Here is a 14,042-nt window from a genome sequence, read left to right as displayed (position 1 = left end):
CAAATGATGAATATTTATTTCTGGTTTTCATGTTAAAGCTGCATGTGGAGGCTTGTAGGTTTAGTTCAGTGTTTCAGAGTCAGAGAGCCGTGTCTCTCTACAGTCAGAGGTTTTTGTACGGCGGTTCAATGAGTTTGTATCACTGTGGTGGACTTTTGGTGGAGGAACCAGACTGGATATTGGAAGTAAGTTTATTCTCTTTTCAACACTAAAATGGAAATAGTAAACTAATTTTAGTATTGTTTGTTTAGTGTTAGATAGAAAATGAAACTTTTTGGTTGCAGCAATGTTTGAATTTATATTTGTATTTGTCTTCTTATATCATGGAGCCGATAACTCAGTTAAACTTTTGACATTTTCACTGTCAGACTGAAGATTAAAGAACTTGATGTGTAGAAAAGATAAAACTTTATTCCTCTTCTGATTATTTTGTGATTTTCAAGCACAATAACTGTTGTTAGGTTGAATACAAATTCTATCAGGAAAACTGGACAGATTGAAGATAAAGATGCGTATTTGTAAGTTAGCAAAATCATCTATATTATTATCGTGTCAAATATGGTTTCAAATTTAGTTTGAACTAATTTAAACAGTTAAATAACGATTAAAATCCACATGTAGAACATTTTATGTTGGTGAGTTTCTTTCCTGTTCTTGTTTCCACTAAATCCTTTAAACTAAAGTGTCGTTCAGACTTTTAATGATGATGTTCAGAAAAACTTTGATTGTAAATTTTTCCACATCTGCTTCTTTTATTTTCAGAGTAGTTTGACATATTTCAGTGTAAACTGTACGATGATTCTCTCTGTGCTGATTTGCATGAGATGCTTCTTAAAGGGAAGTGAAACAATGTGTGAGTGAGTGACTGGTGGAGCAGAAAAAACATCTGACTGAAACTCCTTAAAGGACAAAATGAACTGTCTCCCAGTGAAGGTGTCCAAGTGTGTTTCCTGTCCTCTAACCTGAGTGGTGTCTCCTAGGTGATACTCGTCCCACCCTGACGGTGCTGCCCCCCTCCGTGGAGGAGCTGCAGAAGAATGAGAAGGCCACCCTCATGTGCCTGGCCAACAAGGGCTTCCCCTCAGACTGGAGTCTGGCCTGGAAGGTGGACGGCAGCAGCAGCAGCAGCAGCAGCAGCATCAGCTGGGAGGAGAGCAGGAGCCTCGCTGTGCTGGAGAAGGACGGCCGCTACAGCTGGAGCAGCACCCTGAGGCTCCCTGCAGACCAGTGGGGGAAGGTGGGCTCTGTGACCTGTGAGGCCACCCGGGGCTCCCAGACTCCCATCTCAGAGACACTGAGGAGAGACCAGTGCTCCCAGTCCTGACCTGCCTCACTGAGACTCTCATACTGGTTTCACTCTGATACTGCTCTCAATCTGGAACTCTGTCTTTCCTTCTTTGATGTGACTAAATATAGATTCAAATAGTTTCATTTTCCTCTTCATCATGAAACTCATGTTTTCAGTGAAATAAAGATCTTTGTCTTCAAATCAAAAATGTTTCCAAGTAAAGATTTCTTTCATCAGATGTTTTATTCCACTTAAACTCTCCAAATATTAAAGTAATGGTCGAGTGTATTTTTTATCGATTATCTTAAAAATCTAAGACCTCATTTAACTCTGTAATAACACCAAGAATTATGTGGGCAGAATTGAAAAGTTCACAATGATTGTTAAATGAATCTAAAATCTCACAAAAGATGTAAAACATGAGAAAAGTAAAATAGCCTCTCATCACAGCACATACAGTGGTGCTAGAACGTTTGAAGGAATTTTCTATATTTCTGCATGAACATGAAATCCTCAGATTTGAACACAAGTCCTATAAAAGAGAACCTACTGGGTCCAATTCTGTTTTATATGCTTATAAATGCAACCTCTTGGATCTCTGTTTAAAACAACCAAGATTGCGTCACACTTCTATACTGACGATACTCAGGTATACCTGCCTCTGAAACCTGACACCGCCTCTATGAATTCTTAAACAACCTGATTGGCTGTGTGAAAGTGTGAAAAAAGGACAGAGTGGGACTCTAAGATGTGAAACTTCCTGTAAACTGCCGGGAATGTTTGGTTTAGAAATGCAAAAAGAAGACTGGCCACAACACCGAGCCAGCGCAGAGGATGCTGGGAATTATGTGTGTGCTTTTGAAGGCCCGGGGTCGGTGCAGAGTGATCCTCTGTTTGTGGATGTTCAGTGTGAGCAGAACAATCTTTACTGTAACGAGGACCAGCGCTCTGTTAAAGGAGGTTTTCATTTCCTAGTTGAGTTTGGATCTGGATTAATCAGAGAGGAGGAAAAAGAAAGGAAACGTGCTGATTGGTTGATAGAAGAATATCATCAGCATACAGTGATTTTACAGAACCATGTCTGTGTGTGTGTGTGTGTGTGTGTGTGTGTGTGTGTGTGTGTGTGTGTGTGTGTGTGTGTGTGTGTGTGTGTGTGTACTCAGTGAACTGTATCAGTTCAGTTTCTGTTCAGTCTGACTGAGGGAGGTTTTTGTACGACGCTTTTTCACTGTGTGAACAACCACTGACTGTTGATGAAATGTTCACTCTGACAGTAGTAAACTGCTGCATCTTCAGCCTGGACTCCTCTGATGGTCAGAGTGAAGTCAGAGTTTGATCCACTGCCTGTAAAACGATCTGAAATCCCTGATGCTCTGCTGCTAGTATGATAAATGAGAAGTTTAGGAACTCCTCCATCTTTCTGTTGGTACCAGGCTAAAGAGTTAGAATTATAAACGTTCTGACTGGTTGTACATGTGATGGTGGCAGAGCCTCCCAGAGCAGAGCTCACTGCTCCAGACTGAGTCACTGTGACCTGGCCTCTGGACTCTGAGGATACAGAGACAACAACATAAAGCAGCGTCACGGTTTTGTGGGCTTCATTTCAGAGGGACGGATGTTCATAGAGGACAGGAGTTGGATTCTCTGGACTTTACCTGTGAAGCAGCAGCAGAGGAGAGTCCAGATGAGGACGCAGGTCAAAGTCATGTTTCTGATGAGGAGGATTTCTGTGGCTTCTGTTGTCATGAAGGACAGCTGTCAGTCATCCAGTGTTCAAACTCTCAGGACTATAAAGTGTCCCAGAGCACTGGAGCATGGTGCTGCTGATGCAAAGTGGCTCTCTATGGAAATGATCCGACCGACTCCAACAGGGACTTTTATCAGTCTTGTGATGTTTATAAATTTATCAATCAGTTGTTCCTTGATGGAAAATTGCGAAGAATTTATGATCTCATCATCTACAGTTCATAATATTATTAAAAGATTCAATGAATCCAGACAAATATCTGGATTGAATGGACAATGCTGAAAACTAATATTGGATGGTAATCTTCGGGCGCTCAGGCAGCACTGCATTTAAACCAGACACAATTCTGTAGTGGAAATCACTGCATGGGCTCAGGAACACTTCTGAAAACTGTTGTTTCTGAACACAGTTCATCGCTGCATCATCAAATTCAGGTTAAAAACTCTCCAAAGAAGAAACAAGATAAAAACATGATCCAGACTCACCGCCGCCTTCTCTGAGGTGAAGTTGAAAACTGTCTTGTGGTCAGACAAATCAAAATCATTGATTCTTTTTGGAAATCATGGGCACTGTGTCCTCCAGGCTCGAAAGGAGAGGGACCACCCAACTGGTTAACAGGACAGAATTCACAAGCCACAACTGTGATGATGCAGGGACGCACTAGTCTGGGAAGGCACCATGAATGCTGAAGGATAAATACTAGATTTGGTGCAACATATGCTGACATCCAAACAACGTCATGTTTTCAGGAGAATTCTTGCTTATTTCAACAAGACAATGGTAAACCAAATTCTGCACATATTACAACTACATGGCTCTCTAGTAGAAGACTCCGGGTGATAAACCGGCCTTCCTGCAGCCCAGACCTGTAACCCACTGAAAAACAATTGGTGCATAGTGAAAGAAAAATATGACAAAGGAGATCCCAAAGTGTTGATCAGCTCAAATTCTATATCAGATCAAAGTGGATAACATTTCACTTTCAAAACTCCAGCAACTGATCTCCTCCGTTCCCAAATGTTCACAGTGTTGTTAAAAGAAGAGGTGAAGTGACACAGTCGACAATATGACCCTGTCAAATTCAAAATGAGAATATATTTCTCATTTTGAATGTTGATATGTTGCCTTTGGTCCATTTTCAATTAAAAGTGTGTTTATGGAATTTGCAAATCATCCTGTTCTTTATTTATTTACATTTCCCAAAGCGTCCCAACGTTTTTTAAATGGGGTTAAAAACAAAACGATTAAACTCTCATATTTTGTTACACTGTTATTTTCGTTTGTGGAGGACTTTTGGTGGAGGAACCAGACTGACAGTTAACTGTAAGTAAATATTTCTCCTTCAATAACCCAAATTTTACATGAATTTTATTTCTGTTTTATTGATCAAAACTGAAGTCAACTGAACTGAAAATAGTTTGTTTGATATTTGACATTTTATGTCCTTTCAATGATGGCTGAAGTGTTCACAGTGCCGTCAAAGAGAATCAAATGATGTAATCAATCAGTAATGTTGTTGTACTGAAATTGAAACGTAAATTTTCATCATTTTTATCGTCTCATTCTGCTTTGAAAATCAATATTCAGTATCTGTCTGAAAAATATTTTCACAAGTTCTCTAAGTTTTAATATTCTAACTGTTTCTGTTCAAATCAAATCTGTTTCAACCATTTTAAGAACATTCAAAGCATTTATTTTGATAGTTTTATGATTTAAAAAAAGAAGCATTTCAGTAGTTTATAATATTTATTCCAGTTTTTCAATAATGATTCCTGAGTTTGAAGTCAGAGAACAATTACAGATCCTCACTTTGGCTTTAAATAAGAAATATTTCAGTTTCAACAACTTCACATTCTTCATTCTGTGTGGATTTTTTAATTTTTTATTCTATGAATCTGAATTTTTCGTTTTTTAATTCATAATTAATACTTTGAATAAAAGTGTGCAAGTTTATACTTTTAATATTCATCACTGAAACCTGCCTGTTGCCACGGTTCACCGGTGATGCCTTTCCGTTGCCATGGTTACAGAGTTGGCCGAGGGAAGTGAAACGTGTTTCCAGTTTCATCAGCTCTGAGAAAAAGCAGTAGAAGTTCAAAAATACTCTTCAGCTGCAGTTCACAGGTGGAAGTTTAGTTTTCCTCCAACAAACTGTATTGACCTCTCTCTCTCTGCAGTGGATCCAGCCCGTCCCACCCTGACGGTGCTGCCCCCCTCCGTGGAGGAGCTGCAGAAGAATGAGAAGGCCACCCTCATGTGCCTGGCCAACAAGGGCTTCCCCTCAGACTGGAGTCTGGCCTGGAAGGTGGACGGCAGCAGCAGCAGCAGCAGCATCAGCTGGGAGGAGAGCAGGAGCCTCGCTGTGCTGGAGAAGGACGGCCGCTACAGCTGGAGCAGCACCCTGAGGCTCCCTGCAGACCAGTGGGGGAAGGTGGGCTCTGTGACCTGTGAGGCCACCCGGGGCTCCCAGACTCCCATCTCAGAGACACTGAGGAGAGACCAGTGCTCCCAGTCCTGACCTGCCTGCTTTTACTCTGCTGCTCTGATGTCATTCATATAATTTCCAATGCTTATTGTTAAACTGATGGCTTCAATATTTTAAAACAATAAAAACGCAATAAATCAACAAGCCTTTTGACTTTTTTTGTTGATGTCATAAACGCTTTTCAAAAACGCTCTTATACCCGAGTTTAATCTCTTCTAACTAACGTGTGCATCAAACTTAATGCTGAGGTTATTTCAAGTAACTGGGAAATCATCCACCTCCCTTCATGAAGCAGTAAATTAAAAAAATAAATATATATATATATATATATACAAAGGTTTTGAAATAAAAAGCGAGGTATCATCTGCATAAAGTAATTTCACATGAATCTAAACTCCTGCTCTCTCAACTCAATATTTTATCATCATTTTTGATACTCTTAGAGTAAAACCAATAAACCTGCTTTTCATCAAATCACTTTGTGTATTATGCAAATTATTAATGCTGTAGTTTTACTGATTTCGTCTCCGAGTCACATCACTGAGATTTTAAGAGTAGAAATGTGATTTTTTTTTTTTTAGCGGGACATTTTATTTCTTAAAGCTGCGATAACGTCGTTCCAAACAACCTCAAACATTTTTACGTCACGGTTCAGACTTTGTGTTCTTTGGTCTTTGCGTTTCCAGTTTTATTTTGAAAACAACTTTCCTTTTGTGTCCATTTTGTGTTACTTCCTTTTTTTCCCATCTGTTTTTGCAGTCAGCTGTCTTGTTTCTTCATCAGTAGTTTGTGTATTTACTCCTACCTCTTCCTCGTCTCGTTTGTGTTGTGCTTTTAGTTCCCACCTGCCTTCATTTGTAACACTATAAATCTTTTTGAAATTGTTGCCACAAAAACTTCGGCATCATGTTTTCAAAGCAGGTTATCTCACTCTAAAATTAAAACATTCGGGGAACAATACAAAAAAACAATTAGGAATTAGTGCAAAATGTTTTGACCATGTTATGAAATTGTTTTTTTAAGAACATTCTGGGAGCAAATATGAAAAAATTTCACACTGAAAACATTACGAGAACATTGCATAATATCCTCAAAATATTTCTAGAACCAAAAAAAAAACTCTAGCTAAGATTACTCTTATGATAAAATATTACATTAACATTAGTTAATTAATTAATCAATCCACAAGATTTTGGTGCCACAGCCGCATTGTTCTATTGATGCAATGCAGCTGTGAACCAATGCTCCCCTCTAGTGGACTAATCGTGGTACTGCTCATGTAACTCTGTTTTTTATTTTCCCTTGACATGCATTAAACTTAAGCGTTAATCAAACAAGTATATATAATCTACACCATCTTTAACATTGTAAATGTATAATGAGATTAGAAAAAGTATTTTCTAAGCCTTTTGTAGATCGATGAATTCATTATTTAAAGTTCATGAATTTATCTTTCTTTAAATACTATTCTGTATTTTCACAGTAGTGTATATTACATAATTAATTATGATGATGGATAAACGACACATCTTTTGCTTGCAAACATCTTTATGTTTTCATTGTTGTCATTTACAGTTATTTACATAAATCAAAATATAAAACTTCTGGGTGGTGCTGCAGACAGGAAGAAGAACGGAGTTTTAAAAGGGTCTGCTAATGATCCCCGCAAGTCCTCACAAGAATAGAAAAGCCAGATTCTTTATCTTTCACTACTCGGTACTTCCTTGTCGAGCGCCCTCTAGTGGCCGTTTGAAAAACAACTCTTGTTTTCATATTAATCTTAACCAAGTAATGTTGGTTTCTTTTGAAATAAAGAGTTCAATGAAAAAAAATTTGAAAGCAGAAACTGAAAAAAAAAAACAACTTCAGGGAAACATCACGGTCTCGATTTAGTGCTGAAAAAGTCAACATGTAACACAAACCATGACATTTCCCCGTAGCCTTAAGCTCACCAAAGTTCTGTTGCCTGAAAACAAAACAAACGTAAGAATGGGAATGCTGAGCTGCGTTTTGCACACCAACCCTCCACCCTGACCTCCTCCCTAACATTTGCATTCCGGAGATATTGCACTTCCTGTACTGTACTCATGCAAAAACCACGTTAGTTGTGAGTGGGTGCTTTTCTTTGGACTGTTGGACGAACCCCCCAAAAAATAAAAATAAAAATCTCAACTTGGACTCTGGGAAAAGGACGATATCAACAAGAATTAGTCAACAAAGTAACCAGCAGATTAACTGCCATTTCTACTCAGAATGTAAATGGCAAAACAAATTAGGAGTCAATTTAGAAATCACTCTCATGGGCTGTTTTTTTTTTGCCGTGCAAACGTATCGTATATGCATTTGGTAATAGGACTTGTCGGCCAATCAGATGCCTCCTCTTCTCCCTCCACCCTCCCCTCCCTCACTGCTCCACCTTCTCCTCCGGTCCGTCTTTGTTGATGACGTTTTTGAAGAGCGTGAGTAGCGGCCTCTGGCTGCGCTCGTCCCAGCTCTTCATGAAGCCGCCGTAGCGCTTGCTGGCCGGCGGGCCGCTCCAGCGGAAGTGCTTCATCTTGTAGGCGCCGTCTTTTTTCTGCTCCTGCTCCTCCTGCGCCGACTTCTCCTCGTCCTCGGCCGCGACCGCATCGCCGGCCAGCTCCCGCTTCCTCATCTCTCCGTGGAAATGCTCGGCCGACTCCTCCTCCACGCCGTTGGCGGTGTAGATCTTGACCGGGCGGCGCTTGCGCCCGACCGGCTTCCCCCAGCGGAAGTGCTCCATGGAGTAGGAGCGCTTGGCCTGAGGCAAGGAGGAGGAGGAGGAGGAGGGAGAGGAGGAGGGAGAGGAGGGAAAAAGGAAAAGAGAAAGGAGGTCTGACGGAGGAGGCGGTTGGAGGTGGGTATCGCCGAGGAAGACGGGCATCTTGTTGGAGCGACAGAGCTGGACGCACTCCTGCAGGACCGGAGAGAGAAGATGTATTTATGAGAAGGGAACAAGGACAATAAAAGAAAAGCCTCATGTTCAGGAAGTCAGCGGGCGGCACGTGTTGACGCTCCATAAATTGATCCCGAATGAAACGGTGAGGATTGGTCGAAGGTCGAAGGCGCCAACGGCTAACATCAATAACAACCTTCCTACAATCGAGTCGTGAAAACGCTTCGTGCCAATCACGTAGATGAAAACAACGACTTATTAATGCCGGACGAAGACGCAACTCGGACGTTCGGAACCCGTCTCGGATGTTTGGGGACATTTAAAGCGGTTCCTACTCAGACGTTCAGATATCGAACTTGTCGGATGTCCTGGGACGTTCAAGCAGGGTCTTACTTATGGAACCGTACATCGAACCAGTCTTGGATGTCTGAGGACGTTTCAACGGGGTCTTCCTCGTATGTCCAGATATGGAACTCGTCTCGTCCGCCAGACGTACATAAGCGGATCTCGACCGACATACGCGACATGACCTGAACGTCTCCCTGATTGTTGCATATTGCCAGCCGTTCTCACAAAGATTTATGTTTTGATATTTGCACTCGGTAATGTTGAACCGATGACCCGTCAGAGACACATCGGTAAAATAAGCTAATAAGTTAGCTTTGTTGGAAAATGACCAACATGATCTCAACCAAACTCACACAATGTTTTTATTCACTCCGTCACGACATCTGCGCAAGTTGATGGGAAAAATCTTTCTGTTTTATTCCGAACATATTATGTTAAATAATGAGCTGGATTAGTGTCGGTTGGTGTATTTGTACATGTTTCTCCTTGTTTCTGGTCTTCATGCTGAGATAAGCCCGTCCTGACTCCAGTTATCAATCCTTGAATCTAATGTCACTGAAACCTATTTTCCTCAAGATGCCATATCTGTGAGTGTGTGTGTGTGTGTGTGTGTGTGTGTGTGTGTGTGTGTGTGTGTGTGTGTGTGTGTGTGTGTTCACCATCATGCTGCTCTCAGAGTTGACCTCCTGACAGCCGGGATGCTCCCAGCACTGACTGACGGCTCCTCTGACCACGCCCACCACCGCTGCAGCCACCAATAGCCACGCAGGACACATGCCGCTGCAGAATTATAAAATAAAAGCCTCTAATCACTTCACATAAAGTCGATTTTATTCATTTGTTTTTAATCTGTGTTTCCAAAGTGCAATAAAACAACTTCCACCTGTTGGGATAAAAAAAAAAATAAAAAAAAAAAAAAAAAAAAAAAAAAAATCTAATTATCCTAAAACTTCAATTAACAAAACTTTCAACAAATAATCAATCATTTCAAAGAAATATATTCAAACAATAATCATCTATTTGAAAAATATTCTTAACCTTTTACAGTGTTGATTTGAGCAGAGGCACTTAATTAAGTTACATAAAACCATTTCAGAATAAAGTAGTAAAAATGCATGAAAATTGTAAAAACAAATAAAAAAGCACAGCTAACTTAAAAACTATAAAAAGGTATTTTAAAAACTACGTATTTCTTGTTTTGAGCTGCAGTTTTTGCATGAAATTCTCTACATACAATAAATTTGGTCTGTGAAGTAAGTTCCCTGTTAAATTATGTTTTTATTTTTCATTCTGAAACAATAATAACACCACAAAATGTTGAAATATTTTTTTCCAAAAAAGAAAATGTATTATTTATTCCTCAATTCTTTAACATAAATTTATCTGAACACATAATATACTAAAAAATATTTTTAAAACTTACTGACTCGCATTTCAATCATTTTTTATATTTTAAAGTTTTATTCTACGTTACTCCATTCTATTAGTATTAATTGATTTTATGTAATATAACATGTATCAATTGAAGGATATAGATATTATTTATTTCTGAAGAATTAAAACAAAGAAAATTCAAATATATAAATTGAAATATAAAAACAAATAATAAACAAATAATGAAGACACTCACCACCTTGGTCTGTCTCTGCTTTTCGTTTGTCCGTCAGAGGTTCCTGTTGTTCCCCTCCACTTTTTCTCCCTCCGACCTCTCGATTTATTTTATACCCTGTTGGCCAAGGACACACACACACACACACACACACACACACACACACACACACACACACATGGACGATGACGTTTTTACCTCTCCCCATCATCACCCACTGCTGCGTGAAAATGGACAATCAATTAAGTGTCACTCCCCTCTTCCACCGAGCCCAAACACACATACGTCATCATCATCATCATCATCACCATCACCATCATCATCATCATCGTCTTCATCAGTCTCCATTGAAAACCTCTGAACGTGAAACTTTCCGGGGAAACTAGTCGTCAGCCACACAAGCAGCTCGGTTGAGGAAGAAAACTGAACCGCTAGAAAGATAAAAGTTACAATAAAAAATAAATGCTTTTTTTTAAAACCTCGCTGTCTGTGGAAAATGAATTTAAGATGAAGGCAGATTAACACCAAACCGACATGTTGTGACAGGAAGGGGAAGAGAGGGATTCAAACCTGTGAGTCAGAGGCTCCAGTTACAAACACTCACCTGCTGCAGCATCTTTCTTTTGTCCGAGCCCTCGGCGTGACTAACGATGGAGCTGAAGCAGACTTCAATAACACGGCCAGAAAAAAGTCTATGAGGACGAACCCGCCGCTTCAAGAACGTCATTTCAATCACTTTAAAGGAATTGTTCGACTTTTTGGGAAATTATTTTGTTTTCTTTTTAAGATTCACAGTCTCCCATGATTCTAGCTGACTATAAAGAGGTCTCAGTTCCCTTTACCTTGACAAAAAACAAACTCTCTTTCCCTTGCCACGGACTCAACGACAGATATTCGTATCCTCTCGCAGTTGCGTGAGAAATTGTCCGTCAACCCGGAATCACAGCAAAGCGTGAAATAGTCACGCCTGTCCAGTACAGCAAAATGTGAGATAGACACGCTCTGGGTGGACCGGGTGTGAAAGTTGCACGTTTAGTATGCGTGAAACTTACACGCGCGTAAATGTCACTTGACGAGGGATCACGTGACCGAGGTCCCGCAACAGAGGTTTTGAGACCGAGTAAATAAGACGAGGTAGGGGTCGTAGCTTGGTTGCAATACTCACAGACTACCATGGGTGGGGGGGGCCGGGTGAAAATGATGCTCGAATTCAGGAGGTGACTGGATTTGTTTTTCGTTTCCTAACTCCAGCCATGTGTTTTTGTAAAAAGTTTCATTTTCCTGTAAATCACACGGCTCGAAGCGTGAAGAAAGTTTCATGTTTGTCCACTACAGGAAAACGTGTAACTTTCACGCCAAGCGTAGCTATCTCATGTTTTGTTGTAGTGGACGGGCGTGTCTATTTCACGCTTTGCCGTGACACTGGGTTGCAACAGTTGTTTTAGCAAATGCCTCGGGAATACTGGAGGAAGTCAGGTGACATATTTAAAGAGACAGTACCTCATTTTAGGGAGGAGGTCAGGGTGGAGGATGGGTCGACAACACACCGAACACAGGTGTGCGCTGTTCATTTCCTGTTTCAAACAGGTGATTGAAACTTCTTTACTTTTCTTAACTGATTAACGTAGCCAACTTAACCGTGTGTTTATTGGTGTAACCATGACGACAAAAGTCTCTAGCCTTAGCGAAGTTTTGATTTGTACCCAAACCATGTTATTTCCTAACAAGTGAGGGGTTAGTGATATTAGGCCTCAAACACAGCTGTGTTTGGGGGCGTGTCTGTTTAAATGACAGGACTGTGGTGCAGTCAGGTAGGTGGGGCCAGCGCCTAGTGGCCCTCAGTGGTATTGCACTTTAAGGCACTTCTGCATTTGGCATCACTTTTATATGGTGGAGCCTAACCAAGTGTGCCTAAACCTGACCAACCATTCACCTTAGCATCATCAAATCACAGAAGGATTGGATATTTATTTTTTATTCGTGATTTTTCTTTTTTGAATTCTGTGGAATAACTTCTAATATCTCATCAGACAACATAAATAATCTGCATGCTTGTATGATCATGTTAATTAAAGTAACATTTACGCCTTTAAAGGAAATTAAAACGTATCTAATCAATACTTTGGATGTCAAATACAAAATGTTTTCTAAACTGACTACAGAGATCTTCCTGTACTTCACGTCAGCGGTCATTCAAAAGCCTTTCTCTGCGAGCGTCTTGTTCTTTCTGTCTCTAATGGACCAAACTGAGCAGCTTCTGGGGGCAGGCGGGTAAATATAAATCCATTAGAGGGTGGCCGCGGCCTTGAAACTCCATTCAATCCATTACGCACACGCAACTCTCCGGTATGTTTGAGGAAGAAGATGAAGAGGTAATGGCACGATGAAACAGAAGTCAGCTGGACTCAAGCGGAGGACTTTATCGACAGTGTCAGAACTGAAGGCACTTTATTCAGCAAATCCTGCGATTAAATTCTGCCCTTCGTTCTGCGGTTTTGTTCGAACCAGTATATTAAATATAATAATTTAGTCCGCACATATTCAAAGATAACTTTTATCGAGCGTGCTCCACAAGGAGAACCAATTATTTGTATTATACTTTAGCATGTTAGCATCTTACACAACATACAGCTGAGGCTGATGGGAATAAAACATAAAACAAAATGTTGGGCAAATAAAAATGATGCTACTCGATGAAAAATTAAGTTTTTTTTTCTTTTTGTTTAGTTTTCTATTTTGTTGTTTATGTTGTTTAAAATATTTGTTCTTCTTTAGAGGCAATTAGAAAAACAAGAGGGTGGAAAATGTGACACATACTTTAAATGTAACCTGATTTCAGCATAAATGAAGATTATTCAAAAAAAGAAACAACAAGTTCTCAGTCAAAACATTCCCGTAGTAATCAAATTTTAATAATCTTCGAATAATTCATTTTCACAAATTGCCAAATAAATCATGCCGGAATCTCAGAAAGTTGTTTTTTACAACGATGGTTTGAACACCTTTTTATATGTCATGTGACATCACAGCAGCATGCATATTCAGACAGCCGATATTTTGATGAAAAATATCAATAACTTTCTTTTACCTCCCGGTTCTTAAAAGTTTTGTGTCGTTAATGGCATTAAACGAATGTCAGAAACCCAACGAGGTTAAAACAGTTCTTTGACTTACTCTTTCCTTCAGAAACACTTCTTACATTCACATGAAAAAAAAAAAAAACAGACTTACAGGTGTAAGTTGTGAATCGAGAGAAACCTTAACCTTTTGTATATAAAATGTCATCTTCACCATTTTATAAGACAGTCGTGTGAAATTATCATAATTAACATCTGAATTCTTACGGCCAGAGACGTGTTTTTGTGAGTTCGCAGTGACCTTTGACCTCCAAATTCAGATCAGTTCATCCTCGAGTCAAAGTTTGTGCCAAATTTGAAGAAATTCCCTCGATGTGTTCCTGAGATATCGCATTTGCAAGAATGGGACACACCAAGGAGACACAAAAATAACACGAGATGAAAATAATAGAAAAAATAGAAACATGATCATTAAAATTATCAAATAAAAAAAAGCTACTTTAAAGAACACACATTTGGTCTGTTTATTTTATTTGCTGTAACTTGTAGTCACATTACATGTCATCTATCACCT

General features: G+C 39.8%; 1 protein-coding gene and 2 gene segments (V, D, J or C); 2 read left to right on the top strand and 1 right to left on the bottom strand.

The window, feature by feature from the left end:
* Nucleotides 1–958: 958 nt before the first annotated feature.
* On the top strand, nt 959–1,418 carry LOC138209915 (immunoglobulin kappa constant-like). The segment is given in 1 exon segment: nt 959–1,418. A coding segment is annotated over 1 exon segment (270 nt).
* Nucleotides 1,419–3,597: 2,179 nt separating this feature from the next.
* On the top strand, nt 3,598–5,625 carry LOC138209812 (Ig kappa-b4 chain C region-like). The segment is given in 3 exon segments: nt 3,598–3,617; nt 4,324–4,358; nt 5,213–5,625. Coding segments are annotated over 3 exon segments (396 nt in total).
* Nucleotides 5,626–7,050: 1,425 nt separating this feature from the next.
* On the bottom strand, nt 7,051–10,462 carry LOC138209965 (pro-opiomelanocortin-like). The gene is made up of 3 exons (XM_069168809.1): nt 10,413–10,462; nt 9,442–9,562; nt 7,051–8,452 (listed from the first exon to the last, which is right to left on the bottom strand). The coding sequence occupies exons 2-3, from the start codon at nt 9,556–9,558 to the stop codon at nt 7,925–7,927; spliced, it is 645 nt and encodes a 214-aa protein (XP_069024910.1). The 5' UTR covers nt 9,559–9,562; nt 10,413–10,462; the 3' UTR covers nt 7,051–7,924.
* Between the last annotated feature and the right edge of the window lie 3,580 nt (nt 10,463–14,042).

Source organism: Embiotoca jacksoni, unplaced genomic scaffold (assembly GCF_022577435.1).
Source record: "Embiotoca jacksoni isolate LCO1_2020_lvr unplaced genomic scaffold, fEmbJac1.0.p SCAF_41, whole genome shotgun sequence".
NCBI classification, from domain to species: domain Eukaryota; kingdom Metazoa; phylum Chordata; class Actinopteri; family Embiotocidae; genus Embiotoca; species Embiotoca jacksoni.
This window is presented reverse-complemented; position numbering and strand designations above follow the sequence as displayed.

What these genes read in the sequence shown, in the direction of transcription:
- LOC138209965 (XM_069168809.1), bottom strand. Translation starts at nt 9,558, where the DNA reads ATGTGTCCTGCGTGGCTATTGGTGGCTGCAGCGGTGGTGGGCGTGGTC. An exon ending in ACTCTGAGAGCAGCATGATG is followed by an intron (nt 8,453 to 9,441) that starts GTGAACACACAC and finishes CCGGTCCTGCAG; the next exon opens with GAGTGCGTCCAGCTCTGTCG.